This window comes from Staurois parvus, unplaced genomic scaffold, assembly GCF_062004578.1.
Source record: "Staurois parvus isolate SC_StPar_1 unplaced genomic scaffold, SC_StPar_1.0 ptg000081l, whole genome shotgun sequence".
NCBI lineage: Eukaryota > Metazoa > Chordata > Amphibia > Anura > Ranidae > Staurois > Staurois parvus.
In genome coordinates, this window is record NW_028317877.1 from 3943684 (window position 1) to 3959438 (window position 15755).

General features: G+C 41.6%; 1 protein-coding gene across 1 annotated transcript in view; it reads right to left on the reverse strand.

The window, feature by feature from the left end:
- TULP4 (TUB like protein 4) overlaps positions 1 to 15755 on the reverse strand; it is a 219326-nt gene that overhangs the window by 142228 nt on the left and 61343 nt on the right. Inside the window, exon 2 of the mRNA XM_089669724.1 lies at positions 1680 to 3656. Coding sequence (XP_089525850.1) covers positions 1680 to 1931 — 252 coding nt within the window. The 5' untranslated portion in view covers positions 1932 to 3656. The remainder of the gene's footprint in view (positions 1 to 1679; positions 3657 to 15755) is intronic.

Consider the following 15755-nt stretch of genomic DNA (forward strand, 5'->3'; position numbering starts at 1 on the left):
GACAACATGCTGCATCAGGAAAAAAAATTGTTTTTATTGCAAATGCTAATTTTACATTCTAACTTGCATTCTAATTAGAAAAAAAAAAAAAAAAGTATAATTAATATTATTTTGACCAAATACATTTCTGCCAGGAACTTAGCCTGCTAATCATATTGTTTTTCCGAAAATGAGAACAGCATCGAGATAGAATTAAAAAAAATGAGAGAGAGGGGAGAGGGAGAGAGAGGGGAGAGGGAGAGAGAGGGGAGAGGGAGAGAGAGGGAGAGAGAGAGGAGGGGGGGAGAGGAGGGGGGGAGAGGAGAGGGAGAGAGGGGAGAGAGAGGAGAGAGAGAGGGGAGAGAGAGGGGAGAGAGAGAGGGGAGAGAGAGGGGAGAGAGAGGGGAGAGAGAGGAGAGGGGAGAGAGAGAGGAGAGAGAGAGGAGAGAGAAAGGAGAGAGAGGGGAGAGAGAAAGGAGAGAGAGGGGAGAGAGGGGGGAGAGAGGGGGGGAGAGAGGGGGGGAGAGGGGGGGAGAGAGGGGAGAGAAAGGAGAGAGAGAGAGAAAGGGGAGAAAGGAGAGAGAGAGAGAAAGGAGAGAGAGAGAGAGAGAAAGGAGAGAGAGAGAGAAAGGAGAGAGAGAGAGAGAGAGAGAAAGGAGAGAGAGAGAGAAAGGAGAGAGAGAGAGAAAAGAGAGAGAGAGAGAGAGAGAGAGAGAGAGAAAAGAGAGAAAGAAGAGAGAGAGAGAGAGAAGAGAGAGAGAGAAGAGAGAGAGAAAGAAGAGAGAGAGAAAGAAGAGAGAGAGACCTCATGCACACTAGATGTTTTGCTGTTTTGCTCTATCTTCTAGACACCTTTCCTACTGGCAGTGGCATTTTGGCAGAAAAACAATTTACGCCTATAAACATATGCAAACCACTGAAAATAAAACCCACTGCCAGCGCGTCCACGAGCAGCAGCATTTTGGAAGAAAAGACACTTGTCCAAACGCTTAACACTAGGCGCGTCAATAATAATTTATTCTGGCCATTTAAATAAATTAACGCTCAAGTACTAAACATGCCTAGCGTTAACGCACAGTTAAACAAGCAGTTTTTCTGCTGTTCCTGGACGTGCTGGCAGTGTTTTTTTTCTGCCTTGGAACTCCTCTAAAGCCCAATGTGTGCACAGACATATAGGCATAATAAGGCTAATAGGGCTTTTAGAGGCAGAAAAAAAAATTCCAGACACCCGTAGGAGCAGCGGTCATTGTGCATGAGGTCCTAAGCTGGATATACAATAGTAGAATTTTTGTAAAAATTTTTCATTTAGGAACTTTGATTTTCTAATTGTTAGTGTTGACAAATCGACACTCGTTTTCATCCGCAATGCCAAGAAAAATTGAAGAAAAAGGGTGGAAAATGAACAAAGGGGAGGTTGAGAGAAAGGGAGAAAGATCGAGAGACAAAGAAAGAAAGGACGAGAAAGAAGCCAGAAAGAGAGGACGAGAGAGGGAGAGTGAGAGGACAGACAAGAGAGAGAAAGAGCAAGAGAAGATAGGGGACAACAGAGGTGAGATAGGTGAGAGAGGCACAACAACTAAAAAATAATAACTTTTTCACAACTGTGGTATTTCTTTAGCACTTATTTTACATGGTACATGCAGGTAAGCCAAACCTAAAAGAAAATGAAAAAAACAAAAGAGAAAAAAAATGCAGCTTACCTCACTGTTATGCCCTCGTAGATTAAAGTTGGTCCTCTGAGGAGTATTCCTGTCCCTCCGACAATGACTCAAAGTAAATGTTACTCCTACGACTCCTCTTCCATTTCCTGTAGCCAGCCACCCTTCTTCATAGTAGCGTCTCCGACACACTGGCTTTTCCTTTTCACTTTTTGGAACCCTTCCCTTCCAAGAGAGGCATAATATGTTGGAATCACTGCAAAGCACAGGCCCATGCTCCACGGATGCATGCATGCTGTCACAAAGTTTTAGATCAACACCCTCAAAGATGTTTAAAAAAAACAAAAAGAAAGATAAATAAAGTTCTTCAAATGTTAAAGCTGACCTTCAGTGTTTTAAAAGGTCAGTTCCGACAAAGGTCCTCTTAATGCATAGTAACAGATATCCATGTACAAAATGATGATGGTGATTTGGCTTAAAAAAATTAACCAGCAGTCTGGATTCTTGCCATGAAGGTTGTATGGTTAGTTTCCCTTTGGAAAGTCATGGTTACTGGTCCTGTTTCCTTTCCGCTTGCCCAGTTTACTTTACCAACAAGTTACTATGCAATAGTTTACACAGCCTGAGATTCCAGTTCCAGGATGACATTAGATCTGCTCAATAAGATCACAGACATGTTCCCACAAAGGAGAGGATTGTAAAGGTTTCAAGTATTTTAAGGCTTCGTGTACATACACCGATGTCCTTCCAATGCACAACACATCTGCTTTAACATTTCTCTGACACTGTGTCACATTCTGGCAGGTTCTTACAGCCAACACATATTTGCATATAAAGCAGAAGCAAAAAGGCACATGAACTGTGCAAAATTTCCAGGCCAACTATTTTTTTTTTCTTCTGAACGGCTTTAAGATAAATCCAGTTGTGCAAAAATTAGTTTTTTTAAAAAATGCCTGTTACAACCCTACAGTACAGCTATTGCTAACCCTATTTTGGTTATGCAGCCAACGGTTTTCCTTAAAGATGAATGATCAGAAATGCGGACCACCCACACACAACGTCCCTTCCTAGATCTGATTAACCAGTAGTGCAGAAGTAATAGCTCTCCCATGTTAGTTTGAAGCAGCTGATTATTCTGCTAGCTAGAGTCTTCCCTGTGTGTTCTACAACACTGATAATAAACCAGCACGTTCATTTTCCACCAACACTAGTGTTTTACTACTATGAACACCAGTGCAAAGTCTTACACTGCCAGCAAGTTGACAAAATATCAGATACAAATAGTTCTAGGAAAAGAGCTTATGGGAGGTCAAAGTAGTTTAAGAAACAAAATTTCTTGTTTTAACTCAGTACTTTTTGTTTGCTTACAGCCCTTTCACTGGCCCCACAAATATATTTGATCATTTGTAAGGATGAAGTAAGAGAAATCAGGCATGCCTCTTTCCTTTGGAGAACCAGTCAACCACCAAGTTATGATTTAAATGGCATTTAAACCATCTAAGGAAGTGAGAAGAGAGCGAGTAAAAGACATGAAGGGAAAAAAGTAAATTAATTTCACGACCCAGTTCACACAGTGCACAGTAAAGTCTATTTGTCAGCTGAATGCCCAGACTTGTCTATTTTAACATGCTCCCTTCCACACCATCAGCACACATTAGATGCTGCTATTTACTGGCCTCTGATATTTTGTAGCATACGCGTTGACCGTTTTTTAATTATATGTTTTCGTAGAGAATTTTTCCAGCTTCCTTTTCAGCTGGCTACAAACTCGTTGGCATTTCACCTAAAAAAAAAAAAAATCCAACCAAAGGTTTGTTTCTGGGTTACTGAACGCCGAGCAGTACATTGGCACACATCTCAGTTATTTTTTCCTGTTGGGAGTGATGAAGTGGTATGGGGATGTTGGAGATTTGCATAGCTGCCTGCAACAAAGGACAATTTAGGAAAGCAGACTTGGCAGTGCTGTGCAGTGCTGAATTCTGAGGAGGCGTTTCAGTCCAGGTGAAATCTTGTAGTGGCCTACGGAACAAAAGCAAAAAATATATAAATATATATAAAAAACACTAGCAGAGTGAAAATATAACACAAACTTTAACACTGTGAATATACACAAATATTTAAATCATTTGACATAAGCCCATCAACTGAAAAATGAAAATTGTGATGAAGTGCAAAGTCCTTATTGATCCACCGAAATCACCACGTGAACAACATAAGGAGTAAAGTGCACTCAGATATCACCACGTGCTCCAGAGGAAAACCTCCCCCAATTCAGTGGAACTCACCAGATATCGTGGCCCATCTAAGCTTAACAGGCAATAGCGCTTATGGTGAGTGTCAGCAAAGTACAGATCATCAATCATGGGGAGGGGCTCTGACGTCACCACGTTCTGTCGGCTTGTCTATGGCGAGTATAGGAAGTGTGCAGAGCACACACAAAGGCTTTTTATCACAGGCGCATTTTAACTGTTTTACATGTGAGTGGGACTTATATTTGAACAATAAAACATTTAAAAGGATAAGGCACTATTTCTTCTTCTTTTCTTTAATAATATACATGTGCAGCTCTGGAGGGGATATAAGGAGACACAGACCCCTGTAGGTGAGATATCCATCCATCCATATCCAGTACAGGGAGCATCTTTTTGGAGAATCACCAGGTGGATTATCAATATACTGCCACAAGGAATCACCTGTGAAGGATTTTTGGAGCAGGAATAGTTACATCTGTCCTTCCAGGACAAAAAGCGATTTTAGCCTATATTTATTGGGCTAAAAAGGAGGTGAGCGCATAATATAGCAGTATTCATTGGTTTTTCACTCATTGGATGTCACAAGATTTTTCCATATATTAAGAGGACTGTTCACCTAATATGGACATTTTTTGAGTTATAATTGTTTATTTGGTTTATTGGATTTCATTGAAAAAAAATGTATTAATTTTGTTTTGGCCATCACATTTTATATATTTTTTGGTTTAGGTTTTGGTAATAATCAGGTTTATAATTTGAACATGAACACTAATCACAGATGTATATAAGTTTGTTTTAATTATTTATTTTATTATCACATTATATCATGGGCAAACACTATTAATAGCACGGGAGCGCAGCACCATTATTAATATTTGGATTCAGATCATCAATCAACAAGCCCTTCATCAATTAGAGACTGACATGATGGTGGGATATCCTCCAAACTATAACACTCCATAATCAGGGAAAGATTTGAATGGAAACTCATAGCGTGAATCCATTAAAAACCATTTATTTGGTAGCAAGTATCACATAAATTAAATAAATAAATGAAAGCATGCCAAAATATCCACATTAACCGCTAAGGGTACCTATATATCACATGGAGCGAGTGTCTCACCCGATCCTCCTTGCTGCACGCCAGTGATACATCACTTCCGGTGGGGGATGTAAGGTGGATGCCTCATTACAGAATACGTCGTGCGGCCTGACCCTGACACGCGTTTCGTCACCTGACTTTATCAAACCGTTTTTTTTTTTTGCGCTGCTTTTATTCATCATTGGTTCATGAGGTGATTATTGCATTATTCACCATTGGGGCAGCTGCATGCTTACACATTTTATGCACTCATTTATTGACTTAGGTTAGTGATTTATTATGCATTTTTTCAGGTGTTAGATGTTTTCTTTTTTTATATATTTTTACATCTCATTTGCGTGGTGACTTTAAAGAAAAAAAATATATATATTAAAATATGTCTGAAGGCTTCTAATAACACTCTTATTATTGCTGCTTTATATGTTTTCCCTTGTTTACCACTGACGTGAATAATTTTAATATACCTGAGTTTGCTTGAGCTGGTAAGAAAAAGTAAATATATTACTTATTCTTTATAAAAGGAATGTAGAGTTCAGGGCATCTAATAAACCATCAACTTGCTGTACTAAGGATTCAACAACAGTTGAATGCAAGAATAAAACATGCCGAGCGCAAAACTGTCACTTTGGGCAAAGCATAAACTTGTTGTAGGCAGTAGTCTCTAGATCCGGGGTCCCCAAACCTTTTAAACATAGGGCCAGTTTTATGGTTTTCTGGCTTTAGAGGGGCAGAATGTGGCCAGAGGTTGTAAACAATGACACATCCTTGGTTTTAGTGGTTGGAATTGCTTGGTATCATTGGGAGGAACAGTGTCCCATCATTGGTGCCAGTGGGAGGAATATTGTCTCACGGGCCCTACAAAGGCAAGAAAAGGGCCACATCTGGCACCTGGGCCACAGTTTGGAGACCACAGATCTAAAGAATAAATGAGATGCAAAAAGGTAGAAATTCTCAAGACTATAGAATCAAATCTCTACTGCTAGATGAAGCACCCCACCTCAAAAATTAAAAAATGTGTATATATATATATATATATATATATATATACACACACACACACAATGTATAATACATATACATACACACTTATTCAGATTTTACTGATTTGCTGTACAGCGATGCAGGCCTTATACATATTAAAATATAGTTGGTGTGAAAGACACATTAAATACATCAAAAACATCAGAAAGACAATTAAATATAAAAATCAAACAGGCTTAATAAAGGGAATCCTCACTATAGTAATCCAGTTGATCTTTGAAGGAAGACTTTGTATAATCTTCTTTTAAAAGATAGACTACAGTGTTACATAGTAGATACATGCTTCTTATGGAGAAAACATAGAGCTCTGAAAGATCAAAGCAACGTTACAATAGCATAAACCTGACCCCCAGGGAGAAAATCAGGACACATTAAAGCCCAGGGGAGATATAAAACTGAAAAACAGCAAGATTAACAAATTTAAATACAACACAAAAAACAAGCTCTATAAGGCCTAAGGCTATAGAACCACTATGAAACTGTATATTTAAAGTGACTCTAAATATACACCGATCAGCCATAAAATTATGACCACCCACCATAACCCATAGACGCCACTAAACCTCTGAAGATATGCTGTGGTGAAGCCTACCCCGCCCTCAGCTAATTACTGAACTCCTCCACTCTTCCTACCACTCCATCCCCCACAGCTATTACCTCCTGTACCACTATCCTCTCCCTCCTAGATTGTAAGCTCCAAGGAGCAGGGCCCTCGAACCCCTCGTGTATTGAATCGTATTGTTACTGTACTGTCACCCATTATAATGGTATAATGTACAGCGCTGAGCAAACTGTTGGTGCTATATAAATCCTGTATAATAATAATATAATAATTGCCCACCGCCCAATAGTAGAAGTACATATATATATATATATATATATATATATATATATACACACACACACACACACACACACACACACACACACACAGTAGGGATCGAAAGTTTGGGCACCCCAGGTAAAAATTTGTATTAATGTGCATAAAGAAGCCAAGGAAAGATGGAAAAATCTCCAAAAGGCATCAAAATTACAGATTAGACATTCTTATAATATGTCAACAAAAGTTAGATTTTATTTCCATCATTTACACATTCAAAATAACAGAAAACAAAAAAATGGCGTCTGCAAAAGTTTGGGCACCCTGCAGAATTTATAGCATGCACTGCCCCCTTTGCCAAGCTGAGACATGCCAGTGTCATGGATTGTTCTCAATCATCATCTGGGAAGACCAGGTTATGTCAATCTCAAAGGTTTTAAATGCCCAGACTCATCTGACCTTGCCCCAACAATCAGCACCATGGGTTCTTCTAAGCAGTTGTCTAGAAAACTGAAACTGTAAATAGTTGACGCTCACAAAGCTGGAGAAGGCTATAAGAAGATAGCAAAGCGGTGATCAAATGCCATCAAAAGAAAGCTTTATATGTGGGAAAAAATGGACATAAATTTAATTTATGTACAGCCTTGCATGACTGCGCAATTGTCAGTTAAAGTAACGCAGCGCCATATCGAAAAAAATGGCCTGGCAAGGAAGGGGGGGGGGATAAATCCTCTGGACAGCAAGTGAAAGTAATTTTTTGAAAGAATAACATCCATCTCATACTTACCTGCTCTGTGCAGTAGTTTTGCACACAGCTGCCCTGATCCTTAGTTTGGGTCCCTCGTGGACACTCCGGCTCCTCCCCCTTGAGCAGTGCCCCCAGAGAAAGCTCCTTGCCCTAGAGCACTGCTAGATGCTCGCTCCCGAGCTGTGTGTCCATAAGACACATAGAGCCGTGGCTCGGCCCTGCCCCCCACTCTCTACTCATTGGCTCACTGGCTGTGATTGACAACAGTGGGAGTCAACAGGCTCCCATTCCTGTCTCAGTCAAAGAGGAGAGAGACTCTCCATACAGCTGAGGCTATTGTGAACAACACTGGATCAGAGGGGGCTCAGGTAAGGACTGGTGGTGGGGGGGGGGGGTGCTGGGGAAGCCATTGCACACAGAAGTTTTTTACCTTCATGCGTAGAATGCATGAAGGTAAAAAAAACCTTAAGCTTTTACAACCATTTTATGTTGGGTATACACGCACTGAAAATTTCACGGTTCAGTAGGAACTGGTCAAATTTTGGAATGTTTGCACTGCTGTCTCTTCAACAGAAGCCAGTCTAACAAATGGTTTCTGATGAATGGAAAACCAGCATTTGATCAGAGCTTGAAGCCAATGGCTGCAGTGCTGAACAGCGCATTGTGTAGATGCAGGGATCTGTGAGTTTTTTCCTTCAACCCGCTGGTGTGTGTACTGTATATCATTCTTTAGAATGGACATAGAAAAGAATAGGACAGCAAAGGACTGTGGTCCCCCACTGATCAGAGCAGAGCAGGTGGTTGACAGGTCAATGTCCGCTCCGTTTATGCAGAGTGGACACAGACAAAACCAGCTCTGCTCTATGGACAGTCGGGTGTAAATACAACTGACCGCCCTCCAATCCACCCAGACGCAGGGGAATGGATGCTCTTCCCTTTTTTTAGCAGATCGGATCAGATTGGAAGTTGGCAGATGTAACCGGACACAAGTCCGTTTATATCCTCCGCTCTATAGTGGTGAATGGGGGTCTAATCCAGTCCACCTGAAAAACAGACAGGCTAACCCGATAAACCCTGAACCAATCACGTGAAAGGGGCCTTAGACATAATACATTTACAGCTTATATTGGATTTTCATCATTTGGGTTTACTGACACTTTAAATGTGTTATGCTGGACCTGAATTCAAAAAGTAAAGGAATGGTAGATGTTCCTAAGAAGTACCCTGAATTTTATACCTTGATTTCCTTCTGAAAAATAGCAGCGCATTCCTGACATGTATCTGTGACTAGACATTCCTGTTCTGTAGTCTCATAGCTGTATATCTGCAATGTGAATTCTCCAAAAACTGTTTTCCCAACCAGGGTACCTCAAACATGGGACTGCCGTGGATCACAATCACGGACAGCGTAACAACCAATGAAGCTCTAGGGCCAAGAAGCAGTGTCCCATTCCTACCATGGCAACATACACTATATTACCAAAAGTATTGGGACGCCTGCCTTTACACGCACATGAACTTTAATGGCATCGCAGTCTTAGTCCGGAGGTGGTGGCGTGCTTTACACCACTGCATGATGCTTTGCATGGCACTTGGTGATGTAAGGCTTGGATGCAGCTGCACGGCCATGGAAACCCATTCCATGAAGCTCTCTACACATTGTTGTGATAATCTGAAGGCCACACAAAGTTTGGAGGTCTTTAGCTATTAACTCTGCTGATAGTTGGCAGCTTCTGCGCACTTCAGCATGCGCTGACCCCGCTCTGTCATTTTACGTGGCTGAGTTGCTGTTGTTCCCAGTTGCTTCCACTTTGTTATAATACCACTAACAGTTGACCGTGGATTATTTAGTAGCAAGGAATTTTCACGGATGGACTTATTGCACAAGTGGCAACCTATCACAGTACCACACTTGAATTCTCTGAGCTCCTGAGAGCAACCCATTCTTTCACAAATGTTTGTAGAAACAGTCTGCATGCCTATGCATGCTTGACCATAGAAACCCATTCCATGAAGCTCTCTACGCACTGTTGTTGTGCTAATCTGAAGACCACACGAAGTTTGGAGGTCTTTAGCTACTGACTCTGCAGACGGTGACTTTTGCGCACTGTGCGCTTCAGCATGCGTTGGCCCTGCTCTGTCATTTTATGTGGCCTGTTATTGTTGTTCCCAGCTGCCTCCACTTTGTTATAATACCACTAACAGTTGACCGTGCAATATTTAGTAGCAAGGAAATTTCACGGATGGACTTATTGCACAGGTGGCAACCTATCATAGTACCACGCATGAATTCACTGAGCTCCTGAGAGCGACCCATTCTTTCACAAATGTTTGTAGAAGCAGTCTGCATAGTATGCAAGAGAAAAGTTCATAGGGCACATCTGCCATGGAGACAATCAACTTGAAGATGACAGCTGGTGTTCAGGATAACTGGAAACATGCACTGGGCAGCACTTCTAAGAGTATGAAGAAGCTGTCTGCTTGCCTAGGTGATTGAACATCTGAATCCAATAATTTGGAGGGGTATCCCAATACTTGTGGCAATATAGTGTATGATGTTGGTTCAGAGTAGGCAGCATGGAAGGGCATTCAGGAGAGGACAAGGAGCACATCCATTCAGACCTGCAATGCCTCCTGCCCTCTGCCATGCTGTTGTAATAACATAGGGCTCTGATGGGAAGAGGGGACTTTGGTGTAGAGGGAGACTCTGATTGCTAGGGTGGGGTTTCTGACGTGATGACAGGACATTGGGGGGGGGGGGGATACTGATTTGAAGTTTATTTCAAGGTGCTTGTGTGCATAATCCCAGGTTCAGATTTCCTATTGATGGTAATATTTATGTCAGGGGTACCACAAGATTTTGCACATATTTAAAGGGTGCCATAATGGAAAACTTAAGAAACATTGGGGCTGATTTACTAAAACTGGAGAGTGCAAAATCTGGTGCAGCTCTGCATGGTAGCCAATCAGCCCCTAACTTCAGCTTGCTCAATTAAGCTTTGACAAAAAATGGTTTCTATACAGAGCTGCACCAGGATTATGCATGCTCCAGCTTTAGTAGATAAACCCCACTGACTTATGGCACTGCTGCCTCTGACTGCTAGTCTCATAACATTTAGCTGACCCTTCTCCTGAGCGCTTCCTGGAGTGAAAGCTGTACCTGGGGATCTGCAAAGCCTGCTTTTGCTTCATTCAATTTGTGGATGTGTGCTACGTCCACCTCTTCTGCAGCTTGGTCATCACCCCACCAGATCAATAGTTCTGGGGGCAGCTCTGACATCAGGAAGCAAATCTCTGCTTCTCTAGTAAGATGGCTGCCTCCAAAAGTGACAGAGTTCAGAACAAGGTGTGATAAAGTTAGTAATCTGAAAGGATCTGCTGCAGGAAGTCAACCAGAAATACTGATAACTTCTCCATTGCCCTCTGCTAGTTCTTTTTCTAGGCAAAGTTTCCACAGTACAGGTCCTCTTTAAGGATTATCTTTCCATGTCAAGCTGCGGGCAGCTATAAAAATTAAAATGTTACTTCCCATTAACCAAAGCAACACTGAAGTTTTGGTAGTACGGTTTGTGCACAGAACATTTTCAGAAATCTCATTTCTTGCTTGAGTAATTGGTTCATTGCTTTCCCCAGATGTCTGCACAGAGCTGTAGGGAAAATTTAAAGCCCAATTGAACCCACAGTTTAAATCAGCCTAATGCTAAACTCCGGTCCTCCCTTCAGTCTTGCACAGTTGCACAGGCTCATCTCCTGTACTCAAATGGCTTACTCCAATTTTACTGCACACTGTGAACTCTGTACAGTGTGCATTAGAAGCTGCAGCAAGTCTGATATTTGACTCACTTCCTGGCTGGAGGATGTCCACCATCCTCTAGCCTCTTCCTTCTCAGCCTGACTGTCCTTGGCCCACCCCTTTCATTCACTGGATACCAGTTCTTTCAATCATGGAGGCTCAGCATCACATGTGGGTGTTACCTAGCATGGTCTACATGCAAATACAGTCTGCCTAGCAACACTCATTCCTCTATATTGACACCCACCCTTTAAGACATATTGATATTTGCATAATTCTTCCCAAGAGCCAGCCTATGGGGCCACTTTGCTCCACCCTGATACCATGTGATCACTGTGCCCAATCAAAACAATCACAATGTCCAGTAGCAAAAAATGGCTGTCATTTATGACACCATTGCTTACTGGTGTGATCTCTATGATTGGCCACAACTATCACATGGTACAGGGCCGATCACAGCGACCTTGTACCATATGATAGCTATGGCCAATCACAAATATCACCATAGTAGACAATGCCATTATGAATGGATGCCATTACACAGTGTAAATGATTGCTTATACAGTGATCATTACTGTATTAAGAAATCATAGTGTATAAAAAAAATACCAATCACCTTCCTAGAGTAGTACAGGTTCACCAGTCATATTGTCCCTGATCACCTTCACATCAGTTACAGTGTTCCCTGATCACCTCCACACTAGACCAGTGTCCCCAGACCAGTAAATGCCAGCAACAGTGTTCCTTATCACAGCCACAAAAGTCGCAGTCCCACCCACCAGTGTAAGCCAGCAACGGTTTCCCCGATTGTCACCACACCAGTCCCAGTGTCACTAGACATGTTCCTAATTGCTGCCACACTAGTCCCCAGTGTCACCAGACCAGTTGTAAGCCAATAACAGTGATCCTGATGACCGCCACACCAATGCAGTGTTGCCTCTGCTTGCCACCTGTACTAACCATGGCCTGTTTATTGACCATGTCTCTGCCTGCAGCCTGAACTGACCCATCAGCATGTTCGACAGACTAGGTTTCTGTGAGACACCAGTCTCATCCATGCCCTGCAGACAACTGCACTTATGGAACCGCAAGAAAGCTCTTGTTCTTTTTTTCTTTAGCATCCTGCAATTTCTGGCCAGTGACCATGGCATTCCTGTAGTCAACCATGTGCATGTAGGCTAGGCTTGTTTGGCTTATAGGAACTGGGACTGCTACAGGTGATGCTACACCACTCGTATAGATGTGACCATTACAGTACTTTTGTTTTGATACAATTGGTTGATTTGTGTGATACACAAGATACAATGTCAGGTATATAATCAGTCCAAAAAGTGAAAATGTCTCACACGTGTTTTGGATTGTAATTCTTAGTATGATCGTGCGGTGTGTGAGAAATATTGTATCTTATTAAACTGACTGTGTGTATAAAATACATTTTTATTTTCTTTATTTTGCAAAACAATGAAGTCTTCAACAGACTCAACATGCCTGGGAAAAAAAAAACCTTTAGGTATTTGTTTTCTAAAATGTGGCCATTTTGTGGGTGTTTCCACTGTGTTGGTGCTCCAGGGCCTCCGAAAATGTGATAGTCAGGAAATTAGATGCGTAATTTAGCCCCTAGAACGCCTAAAGTTGCTCCTTGGATTTTGGAACTCTATATGTGGTTGGGCTTTGAAAAGGTCTCACAGGCTCATACTCAAGGGGAGTAGCAGAATGTGTTTTGGGTTGTAATGCTAAGTATGTCCATTATGTGTGTTAGAACTTTCTTATTGACAACTTAGTGTAAAAAAAAAAAATACATTTTTGTTTTCATTCCTGCATTTTCCAAAAACTTGTGGCAAAAAATGGCATATTTAAAAAATTCAGTATGCCTTTCAGAAAATACCTTGGAGTGTTTGCTTTCCAAAATGTGGGTGTTTCCACTGTCCTGGTGCTCCAGGGCCTCTAAGAATGTGATAGGTATTAAAAAAATGATATGCTTGACTTATGTTCCTTGAAAGCCCAAAAAGGGTCATCCTTGGATTTTGGGCCTCTCTATGCATCTAGGCAGTGAAAAGTCTCACAAATGTTTTATTTATGTTTATTACAACTTCAAAAAATTATCCATGCCTCTTTCTACTGTCTATTTCCAAAGTGGTCTTTATACTGAAATATAAACTGTATATGAAACACTTTTGTAATTTTAGAGCCCTTTCACATGACCAATCGAGTCTACCTGTCCGTTTTTCAGGCGGACTGATCAGAACCTCCATTCTCCTCTATGGAGCTGCGGGTGTAACCTGACATGTGTCTGTTGACACCCGCCTACATCCAATCCAATCCGCCAAAACCAGACAGATGGGGATCAGGTATAAATGGACAGGCGGTCCGTTTACATCCGAAAGCCCATAGAGGAGAGCAAGCTGTGTCCACTCTGCATAAGCTGAGCAGAAAGGAACCTGTCATCCACCTGCTCTGCAGGGATGAGCAGATGGATAGCAGGCAGAGTCCGCCCGGTGTGATAGAGGCCCAGTGATACTGTGGTGACACAGTGCTATATGCTGGATATGAGATTTACTTAAATGAGGAACATTTTTTAACAAGTTAAACAGTTTTCTCCATATACCAGTCACTATTGAAAGATATGTATTATAATCATATGTACAGTTTTTCTCTTTTTTTTTTTTCTTTAGGAAGCAGATCTAGCACATAGTGATTATTTGTTATTTTTGTCTTTTTTATTGTTACCGAATACATTTCTATGCTTATTACCTGGTGTTCCTGCAGGAATTCGCAGTATGCCAAGCACCTCCTGTTTAAAGGATAAGTACACCTTTGGGAACATATTACATGTTCCACCCAGTTGCAGCTGATGGCTTGTAACTCTCAAGGAACTGTGAGGGCGCTGGTGAACAATAACTGCCTGCACGTATTAGAGATTTGGGGAGACAGCTACACTAAGTCTTTAGAAAACTGACACTGCACCCACGATCTGTTGATTGCGAGTGCAATGCTTTATGGGCTCTTGAGAGAAAAAAATTTAGTAATGCTAATTTTTTTTTTTACTGCAAAAAATGTGCATTTATTATTTTATTTTTAAAAGGTGAACTTATTCTTTAAAGGATGACAATGCTAACTTTGTCCCTTTAGTTGCCATGGCTGCAATGTTGGTAATTGCAAACACCTTATATCAGATATGCATTTTAAGGTAGAGTTCCTGTGCAATTCTTGTGTGATTAAGTGCAGTGCAATTTTTCAGTCCATTTATTCGAATGGGCTGCAAATCGCATCAGATCGTTCAAAAAGTAGTGCATGCACTACTTTTCAAAAGTTCCACTGACAATATATTGGCAACTGCAGCAGATCACAAGGACCATGCATTTTGAACACAATGCCAGAAACACACATGGAACAATATCTTTCCCGAACTACGTACTGATGTGAACTGGCCCTACATACAAATTTAAAAAGAGTGACTAAACTGGCTTTTTATTGCAGCAGAGACATACTAAATGTCTTTGCAAACAGGAAGGTAAGATTCCCTTCTTGCAAATTCCCTCGACAATGTTATGCGCAGCTCAGTGTACAATTTTCCCATCTGCCGAATGTGCCGGAGTTTGGTAATCCCAGCAATGTGGAAATCATCATTTGCCACCTCAGACACTAAAGACAAATAAGCAAGTAGCTATGTAGATCAGCATAACAAGTCATTTGCTGCGTCTCCCACGCAAGGAAACGTATCCATTAACCACTGAAGCTTCAGCGACATACCTGTTCATCACCAGGTTGAAGTGATTATACAAGGATGATGCCTGCAACTACAGGCATCATCCCAGTATCTTTCTTTTCAGGCGGCGATGTTCTTTTATGTAAACGTGACACAAGCGCCTAATGAGCTACTGGGTCACTTTTAAAAGACCCCACCACCGCCTTCAGCCATCTTCCTGGCCTCTCCCTTCCCACTGAGTAGCCAGTTCTGCCGGCCTACCATAAAGATAACCATAGAGGACCAGAATGTCCCCGATCATCTCTATGGTTTAAGAAACTGGACAAGCATTTTGTCACTTTCGGTTTCAATAGGATGTAAAAAAACTGTTACTGGCTGGTGAAAGTATCTGATCAAACCAATCTTGGTTTGAACACATGCTCTTAAGGGCAGAGGAGAGATATGGAGTATAATAGCCCCATAAAAAAGTCCACCTCCCTGTCAGCTTGGGCACAGTGCTGTGGATGGCTGTGCACAGTACAGCCATCGAGAGCAATGTCCTTACAGTAAACCACCAACACACCACCCCCTAGTAAAACACTCCCAGCACACAGTTAACCCTTTGATCGCCCCTCATGTTAACCCCTTTCTGCCCAGTGTCAGTACACTGTCAGTGC